Source organism: Brachionichthys hirsutus, chromosome 18, assembly GCF_040956055.1.
Source record: "Brachionichthys hirsutus isolate HB-005 chromosome 18, CSIRO-AGI_Bhir_v1, whole genome shotgun sequence".
In the NCBI taxonomy this organism is placed as follows: domain Eukaryota; kingdom Metazoa; phylum Chordata; class Actinopteri; order Lophiiformes; family Brachionichthyidae; genus Brachionichthys; species Brachionichthys hirsutus.
In genome coordinates, this window is record NC_090914.1 from 9,952,762 (window position 1) to 9,979,377 (window position 26,616).

General features: G+C 51.6%; 3 protein-coding genes across 3 annotated transcripts in view; 2 read left to right on the top strand and 1 right to left on the bottom strand.

The window, feature by feature from the left end:
* Nucleotides 1-26,616, top strand: part of pld1a (phospholipase D1a) — a 52,330-nt gene that overhangs the window by 13,392 nt on the left and 12,322 nt on the right. The gene's annotated exons all lie outside the window — the stretch shown is intronic.
* Nucleotides 6-20,090, top strand: LOC137907266 (fibronectin type III domain-containing protein 3B-like). Its single transcript, XM_068751579.1, has 26 exons — nt 6-122; nt 834-909; nt 6,494-6,570; nt 6,954-7,185; nt 7,266-7,434; nt 7,527-7,657; nt 11,073-11,131; nt 11,728-11,879; nt 11,960-12,019; nt 12,091-12,229; nt 12,312-12,365; nt 12,455-12,576; nt 12,843-13,008; nt 13,136-13,222; nt 13,867-14,002; nt 14,267-14,342; nt 14,630-14,744; nt 14,832-14,937; nt 15,020-15,192; nt 15,517-15,630; nt 15,737-15,886; nt 16,012-16,292; nt 17,559-17,783; nt 19,270-19,436; nt 19,573-19,700; nt 19,779-20,090. The coding sequence occupies exons 1-26, from the start codon at nt 6-8 to the stop codon at nt 20,088-20,090; spliced, it is 3,624 nt and encodes a 1,207-aa protein (XP_068607680.1).
* On the bottom strand, nt 24,463-26,615 carry LOC137907800 (growth hormone secretagogue receptor type 1-like; the record flags this gene model as incomplete). Its single annotated transcript, XM_068752158.1, is given in 3 exon segments — nt 24,463-24,773; nt 25,932-26,354; nt 26,357-26,615. Coding segments are annotated over 3 exon segments (993 nt in total), but the record flags the coding sequence as incomplete, so codon positions are not given.

Genomic DNA, 26,616 nt, shown 5'->3' on the forward strand with positions numbered 1-26,616 from the left:
CATGAATGTACGTCACATTGGTGATGACAGACCACATTCCGCTGGACTTGGCTCCGCCCCCCCTCCTGAATGGGGAGGTCCCTCTCATGCCTCACATGGTTAACGGTGACGCAGCGCAGCAGGTAAACACACTTCTGTCCCGTGAGGCCTCCTTGTTATCTGCCATCTTCATCACTGGTTCATCGGGCGGGGTGGGGGGTGGGGGGGGGGCATCCTGTTCTTCTCCGATCTGTAGATAATTTGGAACATAAACAGAGGATTAACCCTTTAATCGTGCCCTCGGGATCCTGGGATCAGACGCACCACGTGGTCACAAGTGGGGTTTTTTCTGAGTCCTTGGGTCACCCTGTACTATGCTGGGGTTCCTATGGCAACAGCAGCCACTGCAGTAGACAGGAAGTAAGAGAGTGTGTGTGTGTGTGTGTGTGTGTGTGCGTGTGTGCAGTAGGTTAGTGCTGAGATTTGAGCGTGTGTGGTCAAGAAAGGAAGGATCATATGACGGCACACCTGTAGCGTGTAAACGGGGCTGTGTGTGTGTGTGTGTGTGTGTGTGTGTGTGTGTGTGTGTGTAAGAGATGGAGGGTCATCTATTTCATGTCTACAGCCATGTGTACTCGCTCAACATTCACACGGACAATCTGACGGTAAGGAGCGTGAATCCCGGACCTCCGGGTTTGTGTGTATTGTAGCTTTAGCGGCGTCCTCTCGCGTTAGCTAATCGAACAGCTCGATCTGTGTGTCGGCCCCCGACCTGCGAGACAATTTGACGCGTAGCAGAGGGACTGGTGAAATGATTCCGATGTCTGTACCTGTGTGTGTGTGCGTGTGTGCAGGTGATCCTGGTGCAGGTGAACCCGGGGGAGACGTTCACCATCCGGGCGGAGGATGGCTCGCTGCAGTGCATCCAGGGTCAGTCCATCACACGTCATTGCATTAACATGATGTCACTGTGAGGTTGCTGATTCCCCTCCCTTCGGTCAACATGGGCACATGTGTTACCATGGCGACGGGGAAACTTCCTGTTTGTTACCATGCTCAGATACTTTTAACGGTCTTTATAGAAAGACCTGCGAGAGACGGACTTGTTGGGCCGGGTACCGGCTACCTGGAGCTCAGATTCTATTTCTGAACCTTGTCCTCTGGCTGCAGACATGACGGGCGGGGTCTTTTGTGAATGGACACACTATTACCGTGGGGGGGGGGGGGGGGGGCACACACGGCTTCCCTCTGGAGCAGGTCAGCGGGTTTAATGGGAGGTGGAGAGCATTCAGACGGAGCCTCGGTGTGATTACTGAGATGTTTGTCCGTGCATGTGAGCCGCCTGTGTGAGATTAGAGCCTCCACTCAGGAACCAGCGTTTATATAAAGCAACCTCTGTTTAGCTGCTGCCACCGAGCCTGAATGCTAACAGCAGAGCCGCGCAGCCTGGAGACGACGGCCTAGCAACCGCAACACGTCCCTTCATGTGAGACTCGTCTGCTGGCCTGCCTCAACTCCCCAGCTCCAGTTTAAACGTTATAAATGTCGATTACTTTATGGATGAGCAGAAATATTGATGCTATCATTTTATTGTTATGATGCTACACGCGTTAGCTTCATGCTACTCTGAAGTAAATTCTGGAGGTGGGTCATCTTTGCAGTCCCACCTCCCACTAGTACTCCCAGTGTCACCCCGTTGCTGTCATGTGTACATTCTCCTTGCTCCTCTCCCCTCCCCCTCTCCCTCTCTCCAGCCCCCCCCCCCCCCCAACTATGAGCATTTCCCCGAGCTTTCCCACACTCACTTCAAAAGCCGGGCGGTGGAGGGGTGTGTTCAAGCACCCTGCTCTGGAATGCGTGTGTTTTACAGGCCGTGTTGCTTTACTGTGTTGTTTGCTCTCTGCTGGACCTTTATGAGGGCTGATGAGGCTGGGGGGGGGGGGTGATTAACAGGAAACTGTGTCCTGCCAGGGAGGATGTGACATCACGAGGCAGCCTTATAAGAATGCTGCACCTTCGTCACTCCAGCTGCACCTCCTCTTTTGCCCCTCCATCGCTTGGCTGAGGATGTGACGGCAGATTGTGGAGGTCTGAGTGCTCCTTCTCCTCCAATCAGTCAATGGCATCAGTCACCATGGTAACATAGATGCTATCAATGACTATCTGGATCCATCTTGATCTGTCTGGGTCAACCTAGACACCACATCTGGATGGCGGTCCACCCATCTCTTCTCCAGGTTCCCCTCAGGGGCGGCTTCCTGTTATCCATCCATCGATCAGAGGGTTTGTATCGACTGGTGCTGCTGGAGGGTCTGGCGGGGGGGGGGTTTGTCTAACGGGTTTGGGAACGCTGGTCGGACCGTCGCTACACATGCTGCGTAATGGAATGTGGCCCCCGTGGGCACAGTTTCTGCGCATACCTGTCTTTCTTTTCCCAGAGGTTTTCCACTGTACAGAAACAAAAGGACAGAGAGAGAGAGTTGGACTGATGAGACTCAGGGTGGGTCGGTTCTGGTTGTTCTGGCCGGCGCTTGTCCATAAACCCGGTGCCCTCAGACGGTAGGCCGTGAGGAGTCAGGGGGAGGAGGGAGGAAGAACTGGAGTGGAACTAACGGGATGGAATGAAGAAAGGTAAATAAAAGGTGGAGCGAGGGAACGCGCGCGAGAAGCAGACGCGGCAAGTCTGGTCTGGTCTCGTCGGCTGCCGTGCATTCCGGGGCGAGGCCACTTCCTCTCCGCCGTGACCTCAGCCACCCCTGCGCTGCTAACTTGGTCTGGGTCTATCCAGGCCTGTGTTTGCTGATGGGACTGGCCCACTGACGAGTGTGTGTGGGGGGGCTGTCTGTCTTCACATGGAGGCCCGCGTGGGGAGCAGCAGCTGCGTGGAGAATTTTCCAGAGAAAGAAGAGCGAGAACTTTTCCAGGGATGAAATTCTTGGCTCTCTTGAAAACTCAGGGTACAGCTGGAGCACTTCTCCCTCCTTCCTCCCTCACTTTCTCCCTGTCTCTCCTTCTCTTTCTGGCGGGGGGGGTAGATGCTCTCCACATGTGGCTCATGCCTCCTCTGGGATCTGATTGGGCTAGCTTTTCTTGATCATGTGATTCTGGTGAAGTTATTCGTGATGAAGGCGAGTTTAGCGGTTCCTCCTGCCGAGAGGAGGAACCAGGAAGTCAAAAAAGTCTGCTGGACCTCGACCCAAAGATTGATGGAGGGATGGAGGGACGTAGGGACGGAGGGACGGCTGGCACCGTAGACCTCTGGGACACGTGATTAACTTTTGGGAGGAGTCCGGGACAGGAAATGCTCTTCTCTCCTGGAGCAGCTGTTCCCATGATGGATGGATGGATCCTGGTTCTCAGTGTCGTCCTGGAGAAGGAATCTTAATACTGAAGTTCTGCGTAAACAGGATTCTGTCCGGTGGGGAGACGGACCCTCGGGGACCAACAACCTGCCTGGACGGGGGTCCGTGGTCTCCGGGATGCAGAGACGAGTCTGACCTAGATTCTTCTCCTGGTTTCTGTTCCTCTTACGAACACACACGATCTGGTGTGATCAGCCGTAAGACGTGCGCGCACGCACACACGCACACACACACACACTCTGCTATAAACACACAAAGAGTGGAATTTGGAGTTGGGGAGGGGGGGAAAGTCCCTGCTAATCTAGGACTTCCAGCGTTGCCTTTCTTTCCACTGACATTCACACGCCTCCTCGCCTCCCGTCCTCCGACACACTTTCTCTGGTCGTCGTGGCGACTGGAGTCGTTCAGCTGTGACTCAGAGGAGAGGAATGCGTGAAGAGATAGACGGCCTATCAGAGCTGCTCCTCAGCGGGTCAAGGTCTGAGAGTTTGTTGCGTCTTAATGGGAGGAAGAAGCGATGATGATGATGATGATGATGTTTACACACCAACAGCTGTTGCTCTCTCTTCTCCTCCTCCTCCTCTCCGCTCCCCACTCCGTCTCTCTCTTTCACTCCTGCCAGACATGAAGAGTTGATTAAGGAAAGAACTAAATGAATCATCAGTGTCTGCACTGTTGCTGTTCTTGGTGTGTGTGTGTTTCTGCTAAAGGGAATACCAGTTAATCAGTTTTGTAATTGATATCGACTCGTATAACGGGCTGCGATCTGGTCTGAACAGATCTTCATCAGGCGGTGACGCTAACGCTTCCTCCTGTGCAGAACTGAAATGATTTTCTTACTCGTCTTCTAGCTCTATAGATATCGGATCAATAGTTCTAATACTTCATAGTGAGGGTGGAGAAGTGGGGGATAAAGTTAGAACGATGCCGGCTGATGTCAGCGAATGTCGACATCCGGGAAAAGCTTATTCAAAATCCCCACCTTTCTTCAGCTCAGGTGTGCTGATTGTTTCATCTGCTCACATAGACTTCCTCTTTGTTTTCTCACGAAGCCTTGAGCATAGCAAGTTTATGAGATCACACACACACACACTCAGCTCATAGTTTACATTCCTCAGTAAATCTGCAGCAGCTCTGATTACAGTTTGTCCGGATTTGCAGTTTGTTTTCTTAAACACACATTGTGTATAGAGATCTGTTCCACACACATGAGTTGTGTGTGTGTGTGTGGACACCTTTCCAGGATGTATGTACACACACACACACTGCCCTGCCGCTAATTCAAAGCTATCTGTCATGTTTCCTCTTCCTCCTCCATTTCCCATCATGCTCTGTTCCTCGTCCCGCTCCCACCCAGAGCGTCCAGTAGCCGTGTTGGAGGACACGGGAGCAGGCGTGATCCGCTGTGGGCGTGTCCCTCAGAGGACCGATAAGGTTACCCGCGGATGCTTACATAACTTCCAGTCAACGCCACGTCACAGCTGACCCACACGGGAACACAAACACCCGTCCTGATTGGACGCGGCGCTCTGACGGCTGGATTCTAAGACTCCCCGATGGGTTTTGTTTTCTCAGGAAGTCTGTGTTTCATATGTAGGTCACAAATCGACACGCACACACACGCTTTGCCTGCGGCGTGTGTGTGTGACGACCACGTGTGTGAGTCTGAGGACAAAGAGTGCAACAGTGGTGGACGGAGCAGACATAGATAATAATCTATGTAATCAATAATCGTATAGTCTGTGATCAAAAGGCCAGATTCAGCTGTGAACCCTGGTTGAGTTATTCTTCTATAAATATACGTTTAAGGTAAATTCAATCTGACAATTGATGTTTGTTTGGACATGTGGATAACGTGGCGTTAGTGAAGGAGGAGGAGGAGGAGGAGGAGGAATCATCCTGTCATCGCTCCAGAACCACTGCCAAGCCAGATTCTGAGAGCTCAGACAGAGGAACTGATCTCGGAGCAGAGATCACCTCCCTCCAGAACCGGTCCATCGGTGGAACTGGTTTCTGGAAGGATGGTTGCATGCAGGTTCCCTTCTGCTGCTCGAGTGTGTCCCCGTCATCCATGAGACCAAAGACAGTTTGGACAATAAAAATAATAAAAACCAAACTTTAGAGGAGGATAGGAGGAGTTCAGAGAGACAGGATGGAGGGCCAGACACAGGTGCATGATGGGAATCCTAAAGTTGTCCTGTCTTGACGTCCACAGCTGGATAGAAACACACATTTGTTTGCGAGGGGAGGTGTGTGTGTGTGTGTGTGTGTGTGTGTGCGCGGGCCAGCGGGACAAAGAGGGTCTTGTATTTTGGAGAGGGGTTGGGTCTGCTGGGTCCGGTTCTGGGGGCCGGGATGGGGATCGTGTGTGTGTGTGTGAGCCAAGGAATGCTGCTGTTTGCTGAGTGAAGAGCGCCGACTGTCCAAACACGTCTGTTTGCGTGTGTGTGTGTGTGTGTGTGGGGGGGGGGGGGGTATTTACTGTCCTGTTACCTGTTTGTTTTTCTGATGGGAGGGGGTGAGGGCAATGACTGATGTCAGGACTTTCAGGCCCTAACTGGGATTTCATTGAAACCAGTCTACATCAAATAGCCATTTATCCCAGAGTCCAGTTCAGAGTCCAGGTGAACCAGCATGGTCCGACAGAGGGGCCACCTGGGTGGGTTCTTCTCTGATTGGTGGAGCAGCTAAAACGCGGACAGAGGAATAAAGTTGTGTGTTTTGAATGTCGGGAGTTAAAGGGCCAGTCCTCCTAATTGACCTCGTTCCTCTGGATCCTGACGGGACACCAGGTGTCGGCTCGGATCCATCGGTACCTCTGTCTGATTTATTCTGCTTCCAGCTGTCCCAGCGGCATCTCAACGAGCTTCCCAGCCGCAGACCTCCACCACAGGACGGGGGGGGGGGTCGGAAAAGTCAACATCATGTTCAGTCTGCTCAGGCCGTCAGACAGACTTCCTCAGAGGTTCTCATCTTCAGCTTCCAGAGCTTTTTTATGTCTCGTCCCCACCTGTGATAGAGGCGCGACAGTGTCTCGCACGCACACACACACACACACACACGCGTGCGAGCGCGGTGACACACGTGTGTTCTGCGGACTGACTAATGGACATGAGGATTGACTTGAAATAAATTCTCCTCCTTTCTTCCAGGTCCTGCTGAGGTTCCCATGATGTCTCCAAATGGGTCGATCCCCCCCATCCACGTCCCCCCAGGATACATCTCACAGGTGAGTGTCCAGGGCATCTACTCCTCAGTGGACCTCAGAATCAGACCCACGGAAGCTGATCATGCATTTGATTGATCAGCCTCCCATCCTGGATTTGCGTAAAAGCCAAATCCAGGCCCGCTCTTCACCGTCTGGGATGTCTAGAACAGAAACAGGCGGAGCTGGGCATCAAAAATAAAATAAGAAATCTGTCGATGTCCAACAATCAATAAGACGGCAGTCAGAGGGGGGGGTCAAAGATCAGCGAAGCCCACAGCCTCCTCAGGCTCCGTTGCCAGGACAACGGTTTCCCTAAACACGGAACTGTTTATTTAGCAGTTTAGGAATATCAGTGTGACTCCTGCTCAGGTGTCCCGTTACAGTCCTGTCCCGTTGTCTTTCAGGTGCTGGAGGACACCACGGGGGTCCGCCGGGTGGTGGTGACCCCCCAGTCTCCAGAGTGCTACCCACCCTCCTACTCTCCGGCCCTCTCTCCCACACACCACCTCCCCCCCTACTTGGCTCACCCCCACTTCATTCCCAACTCTCACTCCTTCTACCCCCCTGTCAATCCGGGAGAGCTGCCCCCCCACCAGTATTACCAGCACCACCTGCCCCCCATGTACGGCGATCCAGGTAGGGACGCGGACTGGTCGGCGCGGCGACGTCGCGCTTCGCTCTGCCTGTACTCTGACCTCATCTCTGCCGTCCTCCAGAAATCATCCCGGTTTATGGGATGTCCAACTACGTCAGCAGAGAGGAGACGTACAAACCCCAACCCAAGAAGGTGAAGGAGCAGCGGCAGCTGGAGCGACAGAACCGGCTCAACTCCCCTCCCACCACCCTTTATAAGAGCAGCCTGGGGCCAGCACACAACGGATACAGGTGACCTCGCAGCCCGGCCTCATGACATCACGCAACAGCACGTTTCCTCCCGCCACTGATGTGACACTTTGTGATTTTTCTGTCCGACGCAGCAGCAAGTCACACGTTCCATCGCTGGGGCCAGTGGGGTTGGTGGGCGGAGTCAGCAGTCCGGGCGGGAAGAAGCCCGAGCGACGCCTCCGGAGCAGTCCACGGAGCGGCGAGCCGGAGACGCACGCACAAGGTAGGAAGCAAGATTGCTGCGGTTCGGGGTGGGGCTTCGGGGAATCGGCAGCATCGGACCTCCATCGCTGCTCCGACTTCTGTCCTCGCTGACCTCTTCAAACAGCCACCATAAAGGACACCTTTAGCTCCCCCCCCCTTGTTGTCTCACCCAAAATAAAGAATGAATGGATGAATGTGTGCAAAGAGAGGGGGTGAGGAGAGGGAAGGGGGTTCCCGCATAGCTGAACCCGTCCCTGAGCGCTATCGGTTTACCCCGCTACAATAACGGCCTTGTTGGTAAAGGCTGAGCCACGGGGGGAGGGGATGGGTGAGACAGAGCGGGGGGGAGAGGGGGGGGGGTCACATACCTGTAGAGCCCTGCTGGGGATGAAGGAAGCCTTTGAGATGTGCAGAGACATGAAGGCCCACACTCGGGTGGTTTTTAACGACACATCAGGCGTTCATTAAAAGAGATGATCGTTCTTCTGCTGACGTGACGGCGGGAGAGAGTGAGGAGACGGCGGGGTGCCCTCCCCTCATCGGGTTCTTCAAAGTGAAACACTCCATAAAACTTTAGAGAACTTCAGAGGATTATGAAGACGTTAAAATGAGTCCAGCATCAGCGTCCTGAGAAGCTGCTGAACATCTAGAATCTGATTGGATAGAGCTAAACATGTGGCCATTACAGTGAGGGAGAAAACCGCTCCTCCATCAGCTCCTATATAAAATGGGAGCTGATGAGGTCGTTGGTTGGAAGTCGTGTTGCTCCTCCCTGAGCAGGAAGTGCGCATCTGTTAGCTTCCATACTAGCATCGCTAGCAGCTTAGACTTTGAGACGGTTTACCAGCTCCTCTCCAGTCTAATGATGATGTCACTGCTCTAATGATGATGTCACCACTGTGTTATTTGTAATGGTTTGTCTCAGGATTTCATATTACAGTTTATTTATGGGTCAACCTACTGACCTGGAACTCAGGGATGCTTGAAAGTCAGGGAAGAAACATTCCTCCTAACTTTCTATTGGAACCCCCAACACACACACACACACACACACACACGCACCACACACACACGCAGCAGCTGACTTGGCAAGCTCGTGTCCGTTCCCCAGCAGATCCTCCTCTTCTCCTCAGACCTGAGTGGAAACAGATGTTATCCCGGTCCCGTCTGCACCTCCGTCCTGGCTCTGCATCACTACCACAGGTCCCAGATGGGCCGACTCCTTCAGTGCCGCCATCGTTGGTGCAACGTCTTTGGGGGGGGGGGGGAATTCAGGAGAATCCAGGTGTGTGAACGCCTTGTTTGCTGTGCTAGTGGAAACTCGCCCGTGGAGGGACAACGTGACGCCAGTTCTTGTCCGGGAGAGTTCCTGAGAAATGGAGGAAAGAAACTTTGACTTGGTTGTTGCTTCTGCTTTTCCGGAAGAGAAGGACCGATATTGTGCAGTCTCTGCCTGTGTGAGGAAAGCGAAGATGGCTTTTGTGAGTAAAGGATCTGAACTCGGTGGAGCCTCTAGAGGGCGCTGCAATCCAGCGCCAGAGACGCTCTTAGAACAGCGGCGGTTAAAGGGAGTTTAAAAGAACTCAAAGGCTTGAACTCGCTGCAACCTTTCCGACCGGGACTGTTTTCATGTTGTCGCCATGGCGATAATCTGACACAGACGTCATTTCTTTATCATAAACCCAAATACGGCCACGCTCGTCGGGAAACCGGAGGGAAAGAAGGCGGTACAAGAAGAAAGGCGAGGACAAGCGATGTTGAGGAAGTGGAGAGAGAGAACGAGGGGCGTTCCCTGCTGAGATCACGCGCTGGAGGAGACTCTTCCGTCCAATCACAGGGGGAGCAGTGGGCTGAGCGGAATCAGATGGGGTCAGGGTTCTAAAAAAACATTTCCCCATAATCCCTTGCTGTTAAATTACACAAGCACACATTGAGACGCCGGGAGAGGTCTTGTGTCTGTCCTGCAGCGACGTCGGGACGCCCGTCTCTGCAGCTGCGGAGCAGATGGGCTTCTGTCTGCGGATCATGATCTCCTCCCTCCTTCCAGCTCCACGTCCCTCACTTTGTTCTCCTGATCCGAGGATCTGAAGACGGGATGCTGCCTCCCTCCGGTCCTGCAGGACTGCATGGGAGAGGGGGGGGGGTCTGTCTCTGACCCGATGCAGACGGCTGCGTTTGCAGGCCATTGTGGAGCAGGAGTTGTTAGTGTGGTAGAGGAAGGCTGCTGCACCTCCTGCACCACCTGCACCTCCCCATCTGTGGGAACGCTGCTGGGACTCGTCGTCGGGCCGCCGCTCTCCTGCCCGTCATCTGTTGATCTTCTTTTCATTTCCTCGTGTTTGGGTTTCTGATCTCCTCGCTGTCCTCCCAGCAGTCTGTCCATTCTGTGAAACCCGTCTTCCTCATTCCTCTCCTCTTCCTGCTGGCCGTTGAGTTACTTTGCTCCGTCTGGCTGTTGCCCAAACACGCAGACAGGATGTGAGGTCAGAGGAAGCCGGGGCGTTTGAGGACAGTGTGATCTTGGTGAATATTAATCTGTAAAGCAGCTGGAGCAGCCTTAAACCTTTTTATTCATTTTATTAGTTCTGATCAGTTAAACATAAGTTTGTATAGCAGACTGAAATGTTAATGCATGTATGAAAAAAATATTTATCTCTGACATTTCCTGTAGGAAGAGGTCACCTGACCTAAAGTTCTCCTGAGGTTCAATAGCTCTGCTTCTAAATGGGTTTAAAGAGTCGGTGGAATCGTGGGCGGATCGTTTACCTCCGCATCCCGTTAGCCATGTTGGCTGCAGCAGATGTGTGTGTGTGTGTGTGTGTGTCCATCCAATAATAAAAAGTCATCCAGTCTCATCCAAGTGGATGAAAGAGGAGCGAGCACGCACACACACACACACACACACAGTAACCTGATATGCTGAGGTCAAGTTGAGGTTGTGCTTCCATGACATCACTGTTGCCATGAGTCATAAGTGCCCCCCCACACACACACACAGAAACAGTCAGGCCGTCTCCTCTGAAGATGTCAGACTGCTGAAACGCACCTCCTGATGGAGGAGCCGTCTGACAGGAGGAACCGTGTTCCGACCGGCTCCTTTACTCAGGACTGGACCCTCTGTAGGAACTAGCATGTCACGAAACACGCCAGAACGCCGGGTTCTGATCCGGGATCAGCTGGAAACAGTTTCTGCTCTTCAACCTGATGACGATGATGATGATGATGTGAAAACGGTCTGGAAGCTGCAGTCCTCGCTGCTGCCATGACAGCAAAGAGCAGAACCAGCAGGACGTATACCAGCCTGTGTCCATGGTAACAGTGATGTCACCAATAACTCATGGACCATTAGTGTTTCACCTCTTCACTTAAAGGGTTAAATTCCATCTGAATGGGAATCGTTTGTTTACTTTTGATGCTCCCGTTTGTCTCCTCAGATCATGATTCAGAGGCCAAGCGTGTTCAGGACACGTTGTCTGCAATCGACAAACCACAGGTCAGCATGCAGCCCCCCCCCCCCATCCACCCATGTCTTCCCCATGTTTTCATCGTTCATATTAGTGATGCGTTCACTGACTCGTAGAAGAGCTGTGCTCTCTGCAGCCACGAGATGGCAGCATCTGTATGCCATCCAGCAAACAGTCCGTCCTCCCCGAGGGGAACCAATCATTGGATGGGAGAAATTAAAACGGGTTTGTTTTGCAGCATTTAGAATCTGCAGGAGGAAGTTAGACAGAGTTTAAGGTCCTCGTCACCTGTAATCACCTCCTCCTCCTCTGGGTCGGAGCTCAGAGGAGCGCGTTCTCCTCTGCTCACATCGTTTCCTCCACATTTGATTCTTTTAACAGTTTCCTCCCCGTTAAAACTATGAGACGGACGCGCGGATGAATCATCGAGCCTGTCAACTTTCACTGCAGTGTCCCTGAATGCACCTTGGAGCCCCGTCCTGCCTCGCTTATTATTTTTAACATTGAGAGATAAGCGACGCAGAGCTGCAGCCCAGAGTCGATCGATCAGGAATCAGTGATCAATCAGAACACGCGTTTGCTCTGCTGCCGTGTCACGGCCATCGTGTGTTTAATGCGTCCTCAGGTGTCCAACATTCAGGCGAGGGCGGCCCGACTGGCCTGGGCTCCCCCGGCGGGGCTGGCAAACCGGCTCAGCAACGGCGTGCCCGTGTCCTGCTCCTTCGAGCTGTCGCTGTCAGATAAGGGCCGAGACGGAAAGTACCGCCTCATATACAGGTAGGACGCGCCCCGAGGTGGGAGGCAGGAGGCGACTGCTGCGTGCACGTGGCGTGACGAGGCCGTGTTTCGTGTTTCAGCGGCGAGGAGTTGGAGTACCATCTGAAAGACCTGCGGCCAGCGACGGACTACCACGTACGGTACGGACCAGCCTGGCGGGCCGCGTGTTAGCGGCTAACGTTTGCAGGCGAATCATCTGGTCTTTCTTTAGGGTGTCGGCGCTGTACAACTCGGCCCGCGGCTTGTGTTCAGAGGCCGGGTTCTTCACCACGCAGTGCAGCGTCCCAGACGTACCCCTCTCCCCCAAACTCACCCACCGCACCAAGAGCGCTCTCACCTTACAGTGGAAGGTACACGCTTCCGTTGCCACGTTTCTGTTAGCAGATCTCTTCACCCGCGCATAATCTTCTTTGTTGTTGTTGTTGTCCACAGCCGCCAGGAGACAACGGATCCAAAATCACAAACTACCTGCTCGAGTGGGACGAGGTCAGCCGACGTTCTAACATGCAGTGGCGTATGATCAATAGAGCCCTGAGTGATGATGTCACATCTGTTGTACGTCCCCCGTTCTCCAGGGGAAGAAGAACAGCATCTTCAGAGAGTGTTCCTTCGGCAGCCAGCACTGTAAGCTGACGCGGCTGTATCCCGCCTGCAGCTACACCTTCAGAGTGGCGGCACACAACGACGTCGGCACCAGGTAGCGCTGACTTTTCAAATCTGTGAAAACGCACCTCCTCCCTTCACGTTCCTGTTCTTTGACACCCTCTCCCTACGTCTCCATCCTCGCCTGCAACTTCTGCACAACTCCCTCAAAGTTCCTAAACAAACAGCCCGAGCTCCAGGGGCTCTTTCTCCTCCAATCAGGGGACCTAATCAAACGCCATGGCAACAGAGATGGCCTGATTGATGATTGATGAGTCAGTTGGACACCTAAAACGTGAGATCTTTGTGTGCTTCCTGCAGCGGCTTCAGCACAGAGGTGGTGTTCTACACCATGGGCAATCTGCCGGCTCTGCCTTTGGCGCCGCGGCTGGTTAGGGCCGGCGTGTCCTGGGTGACCCTGGAGTGGGGGCGTCCGGAGGGCGAGGAGCAGCTCAAGTACACGCTGGAGATCCAGGAGGACAACAGCGTGAGCCCCCCCCCCCCGCCCCCCCCCTGTCCCTCCATCCGTTTCCTGTCGCTTTAGAAAGCTCTTTATGAGAAAATGTACGTTCAGACATGAAGCTTGAAGTTAACAAACGGATTTTATCCCACAGGGAACCGACTTTCATCCAAAGTACACTGGAGAAAACCTGACCTGTACTGTCCAAGGTCTGAAGAGGAGCACGCAGTATAAATTCAGAGTGAGTCCGGACGCCATTGAATGCTTCATCACTGAAACATATAACAATGGCTCGATAAAAAGCATTATTAATTAATGACATTGTTCTTCTTTTAACACTTACTCAAATCTGGGGCAGTTGTTTTTCCCGGTAATTGCTCAGAATGTTTCCATGGATACCAACGCATTCAGCCATCTTTGACCGCTATCACAACATCCATCAATCCTGGGAAGGAAGAGGCCGTTTTTTCCACCAGCGACGCAACTGCAATTTAAGCAGCGGCGACACGAGGCAATCCGCTAGCCGTTTGGCCGTTAGCGGCGGCCGTCCAGCTGCTCTGAGAGCTGTGATTGGTGCTCGTAATGAGAGGGACACATAATGTACCCGCGGTGACTGTGTTTGCAGCCATTTTACCTTACATGTACTCACACACACGCGCATGCATGAACTGAGTCATCAGACGTTCACCTCCGTGTCCTCTGCTAATGGAAGAGCGGGAGAAACAAAAAATGCGGGAGGGAGCGGGGAGTAATGGCTCCCATCAGGCTCTCCTTGATGGATTTCTCTGTAACGCTCGCTGAGCCCTCTTTTTTTTTTGTCTTCTCTGCCTTTCCTGTCCTCCTCCAACCGTCCTCCTCATCCCTCCGTTCCGTCCCTCCCTGCAGCTCATAGCGTCAAACATGGAGGGGAAGAGCAGTCCCAGCGAGGTGTTGGTGTGTACCACCAATCCGGATAAGCCGGGTCCTCCATCAACGCCCTCGGTTGCCGGGGCAACACCCTACGGATTTACATTAACATGGGGTAAATACACAAACTGCTCTCGCGTGATCGACAGATCCATAATTTTCCGCCTCATTGTTCTTTCCTTACTTTTGTGTCGACGAGGCTCCCATTGGTCCCAGAGTAACATCCAAGAAATCTGGAAAGGGTTCCAGGTTCCCCCCCCCCCATCACCCTCCCCCCCCAAATCATCTTAAATATTAATGAAAAAGAAACCTGAAGATTCAGTACTATTTGCCTGTTGTATGTGATGTGATTTAATCTGACGGTTCTTCTGCTCCGCAGATCCCCCCCAGGACAACGGGGGCTCAGAGGCCCTCACCTATCTGCTGGAGATCTCTGAAGGATGCTCTGAATGTACGTCTTTCTTGTTTGTCCGTCCATTCATGTCCCACTTTCCGGCTGCACCTGCTTCTCGGGCTTCTGGGACAGACGATGGGTTTAATTCAGGCATCGTGTTGTTGATCGATCAGTTGAATCAATCAAACCTGAACATCTTATACCCTTAAACATTATTATGAGCTGAAGTATAAATGGAGCCCGCATCTTCAGAGCCGGCTGTTTTGAATCGGGTCAGCTGTGCGATGCTCTGACGTGCGCGTCGGCTCATGTCGTCCTGTTCGCTGAGGTTACGGTGTTTGCGGCGAGTCAGTGGGAGGTAGCGTACGGCGGTGCAGCAACCGAATGTGTGTGTGAGCGCCTGACACCTGGAACCTTCTACCGCCTACGTGTGTGTAGCATCACCACCGGCGGACACAGCCCGGTGAAACAACAACACACACACACACACCGATGTCTCAGTCATCAGTCAAACTGATCTATAAATTAAGCTCTAATTTATCTCTTGAAGTGCGCCGTTAGCGTTCCAGTCCGTACATTAAGTGTCCCGCCAGGCCCCTGCCAGCCGCCGAGGATTGTGGGTAAAGCCAAACACAAGGAGGTGCAGTTGGAATGGGGTGAGTATAAATGCGACGTGATGTTTGAGCAGCAACGAAGTGTCTCACCAAACATATTCACGTGTGTGTGTCTTCTCTCCAGACCCCCCCGTGTCCGAGGGGGTGTGTGAGGAGTGTGTGTTCAGCCTGGAGATGAGCGAGGGCGACGGCGAGCTGGCAGAGGTCTACCGTGGCTCAGAGCTGCAGTGCACCGTGGGTAGTCTGCTGCCCGGCGCCACGTATGTGTTCGGACTGCGAGCTGCCAACGAGGCCGGGGTGAGACATGCGGAGAGACGGCAGGAGGGGCGGATAGAAGAGGGAGGGAAATGAGCAGACACAGGAAGTGGCAATCTGTGCTCTGATTGGCTCTTTTTGTGACGCACAGACTACCTCAATAAAGGTTGCGATTTAATATTAAGTTCGCTTTGATGTGATATAACACGAATAAAGCTTTACGCTTAACCAGTGATGAATGTTTTTCATGACGTCACAACTTTTCTTCATTTCGCGTCGTGGAAAATTTAAAAATTCCTCTTTTCTTTTTGCTTTTGTCCATTTCTGTTAAAATCAATCCTGACGCCTCATCCGCCTGTTTTTCAGTTTGGAACATACGCTGAGCTGACGGAAGTGACGACTGCAGCGGGTCCTCCTGGCCAGTGTGGGGTGCCGCTCATCACTCTAACCGGTAACACCTGTGTGACGCTCAGCTGGGAGGTGAGACGCCCTTGTACCTGTCAGAGGAAAACCCAGACAGTTCCTGTTTTAAATACAGCGTTTTGATTGGGTCCCTGAGCTCCGGTGTGTTGTGTTTGTGCGTCAGAGTCCCGAGGGATCGGGGTCGGACGTCTCAGAGTACCGTCTGGAGTGGGCGAGGGAGGACGACCCCATGGAGCTCATCTACTGTGGGCCGGACACTCAGTGTGAGATTTCAGAGCTGACGGCCGCCACGAGTTTCTGCTGCAGGCTACAGGTGACGTACGGCGTTGGACACGGACGCCACGGTCCTTATTGGTGTCAAACGCAAACAGTATTTCTAATCTCAAACGTTCATCAAAGGACCAAATGAGCTTCCTGGTTTCCTTGTGTCCGTCTCAGGCCATGAATCAGGCGGGGGGCGGTCCCTTCAGCGAGCAGGCCATTTTCCGGACCCCTGCCACAAATCCCGACCCGGTCTCCTCCCTCGCCCTCCTGGACCTCCCCGCATCCTCGGAGTCGGTTCACTCCCCGTCAAACTGCCTCCTCCCGAAGTGGGAAGAGCCAAACGGCAACGGAGCAGAGATCACGTCCTACGTCATCACCCTGGACGACCAGAACATTACGGTGGACTCGGGGACGAGTCACCTGGTCACGGACCTGCAGCCAGACAGCGAGTACAGGTCAGTGATCCCGACCAGCGCCACCCGTTGGGAATCATTTCTGTAGTTTGTTGCTGCCGCCACAAGGTCCTGATGCTCCTCCCCGTGAGGCAGAAACTCAGAACCTGGTTCTGTCCTGCGACCCGTCCTCAGAGCCGGTGGTTGACGGGTCGCAGACTGAACGTGGAGCTGGATGTGTCTGCAGGAACCTTTTGTTTTTCGGGAGTTATGCTCACATGAGAACACTCTTCGGGGAAAATATCAATGGAGTTAATGGGCACGATCGGATCAGAACGGTGGAGGTCCGAGATGTTATTTCAGCTTATTTTCTGTTCATTACCTTCATATCTGGACTCCATGTTTGCCTCAGACCTGCAGTAAACAGCTGATCTGAATCACACTGTTACCTGCGTTCACGTGTGTGCGTGTGCGTGTGCGTGTGCGTGTGCGTGTGCGTGTGAGTGTGCGTGCGTGTGTGTGTGTGTGTGTGTGTGTGGTGAGTTCTCTGAATCGAGGGTGGGGCTGTTGGGGGCTGAGTGATCACACACCATTGTTTTCCCTCTCAAGTTGTTTGTGTCCCAATGTCACTCTGCTCCCTTACATAATGACTGCCAATGCTGTGTGTGTGTGTGTGTGTGTGTGTGTGTGTGTGTGTGCGCGCGTGTGTGTGTCGTTGACAGTATGCCGGTTGTTATTTCCAGTAGCAGGGCACTTCAGATCAGATTATTGATATTTTATTCGAGGTACAGCGGCCATGCTGCTGTGAGGAGGTCTGTGTTTTCCGTGCTGGTTTTAAAATGTCTCCGTTATCAGGTTAGCTTTAATGTCATAATGTTTATACGTCCATGTTTTAATTGCCACCTTAACTACTGGAACATTGTGTAAGTCATAATTTAGAACTTCATTCACGAGCAACAGTGCTGTGAAGAAAGGAGCCGGCCCAGAGCGACCCGGCAGTAAAAAGAACGAGGAGAAAGGCTTCCTGTAACAGGAGGAAACCTGGAACAAAGACTGGACTGATGGGGGGGGGGGGGGGTATTGTGATATTAGTGGGTGTCAACAGCAGATCGTCTCCGTGGTTTTCCAGGAGAGACTTAAAGTGTTCCTCTAGAACAAAGAATCGATTGAGCGTTTCTCGGAAAACTGTTGTTCTCGGGATTAAAGGAAAAAGTGGGTCAGTCTGAACGGTCCGGAACCCGGATCGGCCTCCTCACTGGAGGGGGTGCACCGTGAACGCACAAACAAAAACAGATTCTCCACCAATAACATGTTTGTCTGCCGTCACAGGGTCCAGATCCAGGCGGTCAACGACATCGGAACCGGTCCCTTGAGCCCACCTGTGATGGCTAGGACACGCCCCCTCCCGCCAGCCCCACCCCCTCTGGAGTGCTCGGCGGCCGGCCCTCAGAGCCTGAAGCTGAAGTGGGGAGAAAACGCCGGCAGCACGCACAGCCGCGCCCTGTTGACGGACGACGTGGCGTACATGCTGCAGATGGAGGACAAGAACCACAGGTGGAGAGAAAACACACGCTGTGACATCACTGTTACCTCAGAGTCTGGACCGGGCCGTCCAGCAGTGGAGAGTCCTGAACCTGGGTGGCTCAGAATGAACATGATGATGAAGACCCACGGAGAATCACGGCCGGTCCTGATTGGCTGCGGCAGCGTTATGTTGATGCCGCATGAATTAATGGCCCCTCTGGAGTCCTGCTCCCTACATAGATCTCCTCTAAACATCCACCTCTATCGGTTGGCACAGCCAATCAGGACCCCCGAGGTCGATGACACACGCACGCACACACACACACACTGTGTTTACAGTAACCAGATGTACCAGTGAGGAGTCACGCTGAGCACACTGGGAACCAGCTGGGGCACAGCCTCAAACAATCAGCCTCCGTTTAATTAAGGAGGAGGAGCAGGAAGGGGAGGAGGAGGAGGAGGAGGTTGCAACATGGTTGTAAACAGGGAAGCGACACATGTCTGAAGATCAGTCCAGTCCAGTGGAGTGACCATCCACACAACGGCCACACCTCTGTGTGGCTGTTCGATGATGTCATTAATTGAACCCGTGCTTCCTCTCTCCCGGGCCGTGATTGGTGGACCCGCCATAAACACATCTTCGACCGCAAAATGAAAAGGGCCTCCAGCGTAGAGTTGTCTGGTTGTTCGCTAACGTGTTTGCGTTTTCGTCTCATAATTGCTTTGCTGTCGGCTCACAATGGAGGTGATGACATCATTCTGCCGTAATTTGTTTGTTTTAATCACACGCCTCTTAAAATCAAATCATGAAATCATCAGCATCGCGCTGCTTTAGGTAGAAACACGTCTCGTCTCTACGACGCATTCATTGGTTTTCACCGAGCAATATGAGGGGCGGAGCTACGGCACTGCGCCGCGTGGCGTTGACCGCTAGCGGTCACGTGTGACATCTGACATGCCGAGTCGTGCTGTTGTGAAGATCGAGATAACGTGACCCAACAGCGTTTTACCTTCCCGCTGGATCCCACCGTGCTGTGATGAAATCGCCATGGTAACCAGATGTGATCATCTCATGAAGGGATTGTTTTCCTACCGAACATATTGAAGGGATTTTTCTTTGTAAGCAGACGTGACGAAGGGCTTTAATTGCTCTGATTTTGTTCTTGATGCTCGTGTCTTTGGAGAATTTGCCTTTTATGTCTTGGTCTTATTAACGGACATCGTCTCGTCGTTGTCCCCCCACCGGCGGGTTTGTCCTTGATAAAATCTTATTTTATTTTTCCTCCTGCTTCTTATCTCCACTCATGCAGACATTTGTCCTCACCGTGTCCTTGCGTCCTCTGGCTGGGGGAAGACACTTGTCATGTGACACAGCTGTTGTGAGTGTGTGAATGATTGTCTGTCTATGTGTGATGAACTGGCGGCTCATCCAGGGTGTGCCCGGCCTCTCGCCCGTCGGTCCAGAAGATGAATGAATGAATAATTCGACGCTCATCCCCTTCCTCTCTGTTCCAAGGTTTGTGACGATCTACCGCGGCCCCAGCCACACCTACAAGGTCCAGAGACTGATGGAGTCGAGCAGCTACACCTTCAGAATACAGGCCGTCAGCGACGCTGGGGAGGGACCCTTCTCTCACGCGCACGTCTTCTGCACCACCAAGTCCGTTCCCCCCGCCCTCAAAGGTAACGGCCAGTGTCGGTCGGTGACTTCATGAAGTTGGGTTCATGAGCTTTTTTCTCTGAGTCCAGACCATCATGGCGGATGATGGCGTCCCTCATGGCTGACTGTTTGTTTTTGTTCGTTCTTTTTTTCCGATAGCTCCCAGAGTGCACCAGCTGGAGGGGAACACCTGTGAAGTCACATGGGAGAGCCTTCCACCAATGAGGGGGGATCCTTTGAGCTACCTGCTCCAGGTGCTGGTGGGACGAGAGTCAGACTACAAACAGGTCCGACACACACACACATCTAAACAGACAGGGTAAAGCTGGTGGGGGTGCTGATGAAGACTCTTTCTCCGGTGTCAGGTATTTAAGGGAGAGGAGGCGGCGTTCCAGGTCTCCGGTCTGCAAGCTAACACAGACTATCGTTTCCGCGTGGGCGCTTGCCGCCGCTGCCAGGACTCGTGCCAGGAACTGTGCGGGCCGCTGAGCCCCTCCTCGTTGTTCACGCTGCGCCGCAAGGAAGCGACATCGTCAGGAGAGCCGTGCACGGCGGCAGCGGGAAGAGGAGCGGGCCTGATCTCCAGCGACGAGCGCTTTGCCGCGCTCATCGTCTGCGTGTTCGCAGGCATCTCCATCCTCGTCGCCTGCCTGCTGCAGTACTTCTTCATGAAGTGAGGGAAATTTAACTCTAGGATAGAAAGAGAAATCTATGAACGGATGAATCAAACACTTGATCTTGTTTTTTAATATCAGTTCCGGCTTTTCTCCCTCGTTCCCGTCGTCTTCTCCCGGTCCGGTCGCCTCCCGTTTGTATTTGCTACACCTCGGCTGGATAATCAAGCCTTAAACTAGCTGTAAGCAGACTCCTCAGACTGAGTGCATGTTTCTATTTTGTATTTTTTTATGCGTATCTAAACGAGTAGAGTGTGTATATTTCCAGACGGTCATTGCCTTACTTCTTGTTTTTAATGTCTGTATTCATTTCAGCCATATTCCGATGTAGGCTTTCAGAGCTTTAGCAGTTATTATCCATTTATTACGACTCTACAGGCTGTCAGTTCATGCAACCTGCTCACACACACACACACACACACATACACATACACATACACACTTCCACCAATCAGCTTTCAGCATTCAATCAGCTACCAAAGTGATGCAATCCATGTATATGTAGTGTATATAATATATATATATATACACTATATGTTTAAACAAATATATATGATGCTACAGGAGTGATGTCACAGAAGGGATGGTGACGTAAGGTCAGTGTGAATTGGGAGGAGCCCTGGATTAGGTGTTGAGGCCAGGCTGGGATCGTGATTGGCTTAGCAGGAAAAGGGGGCCAGGCTTTGTTTGAGCGGTCAGTTCTACTACCTAGCCTCTTCATGTGTAGCTTCAGTATTGTCACACAGCGGGAGGTGCTAGCGGCGTGCTAGCTGCCCTTCTCAGAGCTGAGGGCTGTACTACGGCTCTTCTTCGCGGGTTTATCTTCTTGATCTCAGGAAATTCCTCTCCTGGGATCTGGTTTTCTTTTTGACCCACGAGCGTCCGTATCAATCGTTATCCAAATAAGAATCCGGTCAGACATACGGTTCCCTGTTGACCGTCGCGGTTCTGCTCCCTTAAGGAAGACTTGTGGACGTGACCTGTTGACCCCGGGGTCAAACCTCGGGGTCCTCCAGGAGGCGCTGCAGACGGGGAGGTCTGACTTGAGGAGGGCGGGGTTTAGCTCTGATCTCGCCGGCCCTGACCGTCCCTTTGTAGTACAGCCCTCTGGGAATCCATTAGTGGTTCGATTTAACGTTAGTCTTCCTGACATTTAGCCGCAGCAGTTCTGAACGTTCTCCTCGCGGCTTCTCTGTGAATCGATTGGCTCCTCTCCTGCTGTGATTGTGTGATTACCTTCAGCTCTGACTCTCCTCCTCCTGCTTCGATCCATTCGTCAGCCTTTCTGTATAAACGGTGCTTTATTGACATGTAATCAGAGCCCTGGCCTCTTCTCAGACGGACATGTTCTCTGGGGACTTGAGCTAATGTTCACTAACCAAACGCGCCTTCGATGGAACACGGTGAAGGGCATTCTGACACCCTGACCCCCCTCCGTCACCTCAAAAAACAAAGCCAAGGTACACGATCCAAAGAAGAGCTGCAGGATCACGGAGTCAAGTGGGCCCATCTGGGGGGGGGGGGGGAAGCTCAGCTCTGATTGGCAGCCTGTAATGCACCTCAGGGATACGGCCTTACAGAGAGGAGAGCATCATCATCGTGGCCGCTGTCTTCCTCGCGCTCCTCCTCCTCGTGCTGGATCTGTCTGCGCTGTGCCTTGCTCCTGAGTGTCAGTCAGCAAAGTGCTCCACACCTTTGCCAAAGTTGATGGGAACGTTAAGTTAGAGTCTTTTCTAGGTTTTTATTTATACTATATATTTGCATACAGTACTTTACATGCCAATTACAGTGCAATCTTCATTTATTTATTGTTTAAAGATTAAGAGAACAGTGTAGTTTATATACTAATTTTTCCTTGTAGCATGTTTTTTTTAGGTTGTATGATTAAGGCCAGCATTCCTGTATCTCAGTAACCCTTTAGGTGTTTCTCTTGGGAACCTGTAGCTAAGTCCGTGTCGTCGTCGTCGTCGAACATGTAACCAAACGTCTTCATCTCCTGCTCGGGCCGAACGCAGCCAAGCAGCTCTTCATATTCGTACCGCTTAGAGACACGTAGCAAAGCCTGGGTCGTGGACGCAGCGTTTCCCGAGGGCGCCGCATTTTGGGCCGTTTTTATACGATTATTACGCCGCATCTGATCTCTCGACTGTTTCTCTCGCCAAAGTGCAGGCTTCTCCGCGTCCGCTCGATGATCTAAAGGGTTCTGTGATGCATTATTATTATTCTTTCAAAAAGGAAAACACATTAACTTGGTCTGTGATTACGCTTCTTTTCATATTATCTTTTTTTTTAATTATTACTTTTTGTAAAGCAACAGATGTGCCATGTTCAAATGTGTCGCCCCCTTCTGGAGGACGGAAACCTGACTTTTTTGCGTAATCCGATCGGACGTTCGGTGGCCGTAATACTATTGATCCTGTTTCAGGCTCGTGTTTTGTATCCAGTATTTTGTTCAGAGATGATATAAGAGATATCTATAGAGCTATAGAAATGGCTAACAGAGTTCAAGCACTTTTCTTATGCCCAGCGTCAGACTTTGGGGGTTCCGGCGAGAGAGAGAGAGGCGGCACCTTCACTCTGTCCCAAACACTACAGCCGACGGCGGCTGTCTCCTTCATTGTCCCGTCGGCGCCGGCTCCCTGCACAAACTAGGGCAACAAAGGAAGTCCACAGGGAGCACGGTGCCCCTCTCGAACCCGCTCGTGGTCCCCATAAAGCCCTGATGGTGTCGCCCACCCACAGCCCCCTTATTTCCCCCCTTTGAGCCATGGCGCCCCGATGGGAGTAACCCGTCCCGGGTCTATTGGAGCGGGGCGTTTCAGGGCAGGGTACTCCCTTTCCTTGTTTTTTGTTCTTTTCAGAGCGCTGGCGGTGAAATCGATGCCCCAGCAGCCCCACCCCCACGTCTGTGCCTTCTGATCAGTTCATTTTCCTCCTTTTCATTATTTTTTTTTTGGTCATGTTTTTTGTACATTTTACAGTAAGTAGAGATATTGACTGAGAATTTGGCGATTCGACAAAGACTCACAGGTATTTAACTATTTTTTAAGCGAGACAAACGTATTTTTACCTCACGATTTAAAAACAAACATTCCAATGTCATCGTGGTCTACGAATTGAGTAAAAAAGAAATTCATGCATTTCTTCTTGTAAATGTTAGACTATTGCATATGCATTATATAAAAGAAACTGCCATATCAATTTTAATGTATAGATTTTTGCAAATACTACCCTATGTATGTAAGACATAACTGTATCGGTAGCGTATATATAATATATTTATGCCCAATAAATGTTTTGATTTTTTTTTTCTGACTCTGCGTCCTGCTGTTTGTTTTATTGTGATCACACACACACACACACACACTCCCTCAACATTGACCTGATCAATGGGATTTTAAAAACCTTAAAGATGATCAACTATCAAGGATTTATAAGTCGCATGATCATCCGTCTAAAAACTCCACCTGTTGGAATAAATCCTGACGACACCCTGGACAACAAGCCGTTGTTTCCTGGTGTGTCTCCGTTTGCTGCAACAGGACATAGAATTCGCAAGCAAGATGGCGTGGTGGCGCAGTGGTTAGCCCTGTCACTTCACAGCAAGAAGGTTATGGTTTGATTCCCATCTGCAAAGTTTGTATGCGCTCACCGTGTTTTCTCTGGCTTCTTCCCACCATGCATGAATTGGTTAAGTTAAATTCAGAGGTCAACATCAGCTGGGAAAATGCACATCAGGTTTTCCTCCTTTTAATTAACATCCATCCTGTACGTGAGTAAACCACCTTTAACGTCTCTCTCATTAAAGCAGCTTTTTACAAACAACTATTTACAATCGAACGATGACATCACTGACAGACCGTCTGCACGTTCATGACACTGTTACAAAATGATTTGCTATGAAATGTGAAGCTCTGCAAAGTAATACTTTGCCACTCGTTGAAAACGGAAACCTTTGTCATACAGAATTCAGTACAAGGCTTTTAACCCTCTGCTGCTACTTTTGTCTTTATATTTTCATGAGCGCACTAAACCATGTTGGACCCCCCTCTTCCTCAGCCTTGCCAGATCACATGAATCACAGTGGCCAATGGAACGCCCAGAAGAGAGCTGAACACACCTGTGGATTATATACATTATATGTTCATGTTACTACATGTCATCTTTACATTTATTCTGTGTTTATTTTATTCTAATAATTCTCTGGCTCAGTCTCAGATTTTAACCCCTTAGGAAACAAACATTCCAGGTTTCGGGTCCGATGATCTCCATCTTGTCGGGGTCGTTTTCTTTTAGGCTGCTGCTGATGTGGATTTTGTGTTATCCAAGTTCCTCCTATTGTCAGATGGCAGAATCTGCAGACTCTCTCGGGGTTTCAGGAGCTGACCGACCCCATCCATCCGTTGGAGCCGTCCCCCTTCACTGTGCTCGCCGTGCGACCTCGCTGCGGTTGGCGGTCAATCAGGCCGAAGAGGCGCGTCGCTGCGCCGCGGTACTTCCAGGACATGGTGTTGTAGAGGATGGGGTTGATGGCGGCGCTCAGGTAGAAGAGGACCACCGACACCAGGCTGCAGTACTCCGAAAGCAGGGACAGCAGTGGAGACGGAGCGTCCAGAGAACGGAACTGGAGGTAGCGACCCACATGGAACGGCAACCAGCACAGGATGAAGGCCACCACAACCACCACTGGAGGAAGAGGAGGAAGAGGAGGGTGAGGAAACCTCTAAGAGCGTTTCTTGATTTCCATATTTCACTGTTTCCAGGATACGTCACACAAAGACTCTCAACATTTTAAGATGCTGACGTTTGGCGTACAAGCTGAGAGTTCCGGTAACAGGATTTTGATGTTTATGCATGGCAGGCCACCCAGAACCTTCGGCTTCACAAGGACCACAAACATTTCAGAGGTCGTCCTCGTTCCTCCTCTTCAATCCCTGTTTCTACTTAACGCCTCTGAACTCAGATCCCTCCAGGATCCACAATTCTGTCTATGATTAACATTTCATATTAATCTGTCTGGAGCGATATCAATCTCATGTCTGCCTCAGCTTCAAGACATGTGGAAGACAGAAAAAATATCTTCTGGATTCACTCTTCACCCGGGTTCGTGGGAACCGGTTTGGAGCTAAACAACAAAAACAGACTGAAGTTCAAAGACTTCGTTCCTGCCATGGGTCAAACTCTTCTAGCATGTTTCACGGAACCCAGTCGGGTTCTTTCTTAGGTCCTGACAGACAAAAAAATCTGATGCTTCAGTCAAAACATCCCATAATTTTATAATTTAATGTCCTAAGGCAGCAGCTGACAGACACATGCTAGCATAGCAACAGGCTGATCAGTCGTGCAGTTTATTTTGATGACGTACATTTATATAATAAATATATGTGTGTGTGTGTGTGATTTTTTTTACATCAATGCGTCTTCATAATAATTATTTATAGAACTTCAAAATCAGAATTCAGTCCTCAAACAAGACAGCTGGAAAAGGAAGGATAATTTGTCAAATATTAATTAATTAATCTTTTCATTTATATATTCAGTTGTACCCGTCTGTAAATTCTTATTCATCGAGACTAGAGGTTGTTTAGTCACGTGATCCATTTATATTAAGGGGATTCAAACTCATTTGCCTTTGCCTGAATTTTTAGGATGGAAATTTGAGGTCAGTGTGTTTTTTTTAATGCCAAAAACCTGTTGTGATGATGTCACGCGTTTCCAACATCTTGTAATATTATTCTAGTATAAAAATATTTAAGAAGAAACATAAAAATTGACATATTTTAGAGGTGTTTTCAGTGAAAACAGTGCCCTGTCTGTGCGTAATTACGCGCTCGCCGAACTCACCCAACATCTTGATAGTCTGCCGGTTGCTCTTGTCGCGGTGAGCGATGCGTGACTTGGTGGTCGTCTCCCGGTGTCTCTGCCACAGCCGGCGGCCAATGAGGCTGTAGAGCACCGTGAGAAAGAACACCGGCATGAAGAAGAAGACGGAGCTCAGCCACACCATCGCCCCCATCAGGCCGGACTCCACCGCGTACTGGGTCATCCGACACTCCCGGGTGTCCTCCGGGGACAACGCTGTCTCATTCGGCCCCCAGCTGTGATTGATCGGCCCCACGCTGTCCCGCTCCACTCCCACCATGACGAACACGGGTCCGGCACTCAGCAGAGACACTGTCCAGAGGAGGAGGATGAGCGCCCGCGCCCGCCGTTTGGTGACCAGCGCCTTGGCGCGCAGAGGGAAGCAGATGGCCAGGTAGCGCTCAGGATGGTGGAGTAGGTGCAGGACTCCGACACGAACTGGAACAGCTTGCAGAGGGCGACCCCGAGGCTCCAGGGCCTGTACCTCCACATGCGGTACAGGTCCAGGGGCATGCACAGGAAGATGAGCAGGTCGGACACCGCCATGCTGCACAGGTACAGGTTGGTGGTGGTGCGCATGTCCCGGTACTTGCTGACCACCAGGATGGTCATCACGTTCCCGGCCACCCCGACCAGGAACAGCAGCGTGCAGGCGGTGGTGATGGCG

Coding starts and splice junctions, on each gene's coding strand:
- LOC137907266 (XM_068751579.1), top strand. CDS start 6: ATGTACGTCACATTGGTGATGACAGACCACATTCCGCTGGACTTGGCT. Junction 6,571..6,953: donor CCCCAGGATACATCTCACAG/GTGAGTGTCCAG, acceptor GTTGTCTTTCAG/GTGCTGGAGGACACCACGGG. Junction 14,938..15,019: donor GGAGGTGCAGTTGGAATGGG/GTGAGTATAAAT, acceptor TCTTCTCTCCAG/ACCCCCCCGTGTCCGAGGGG.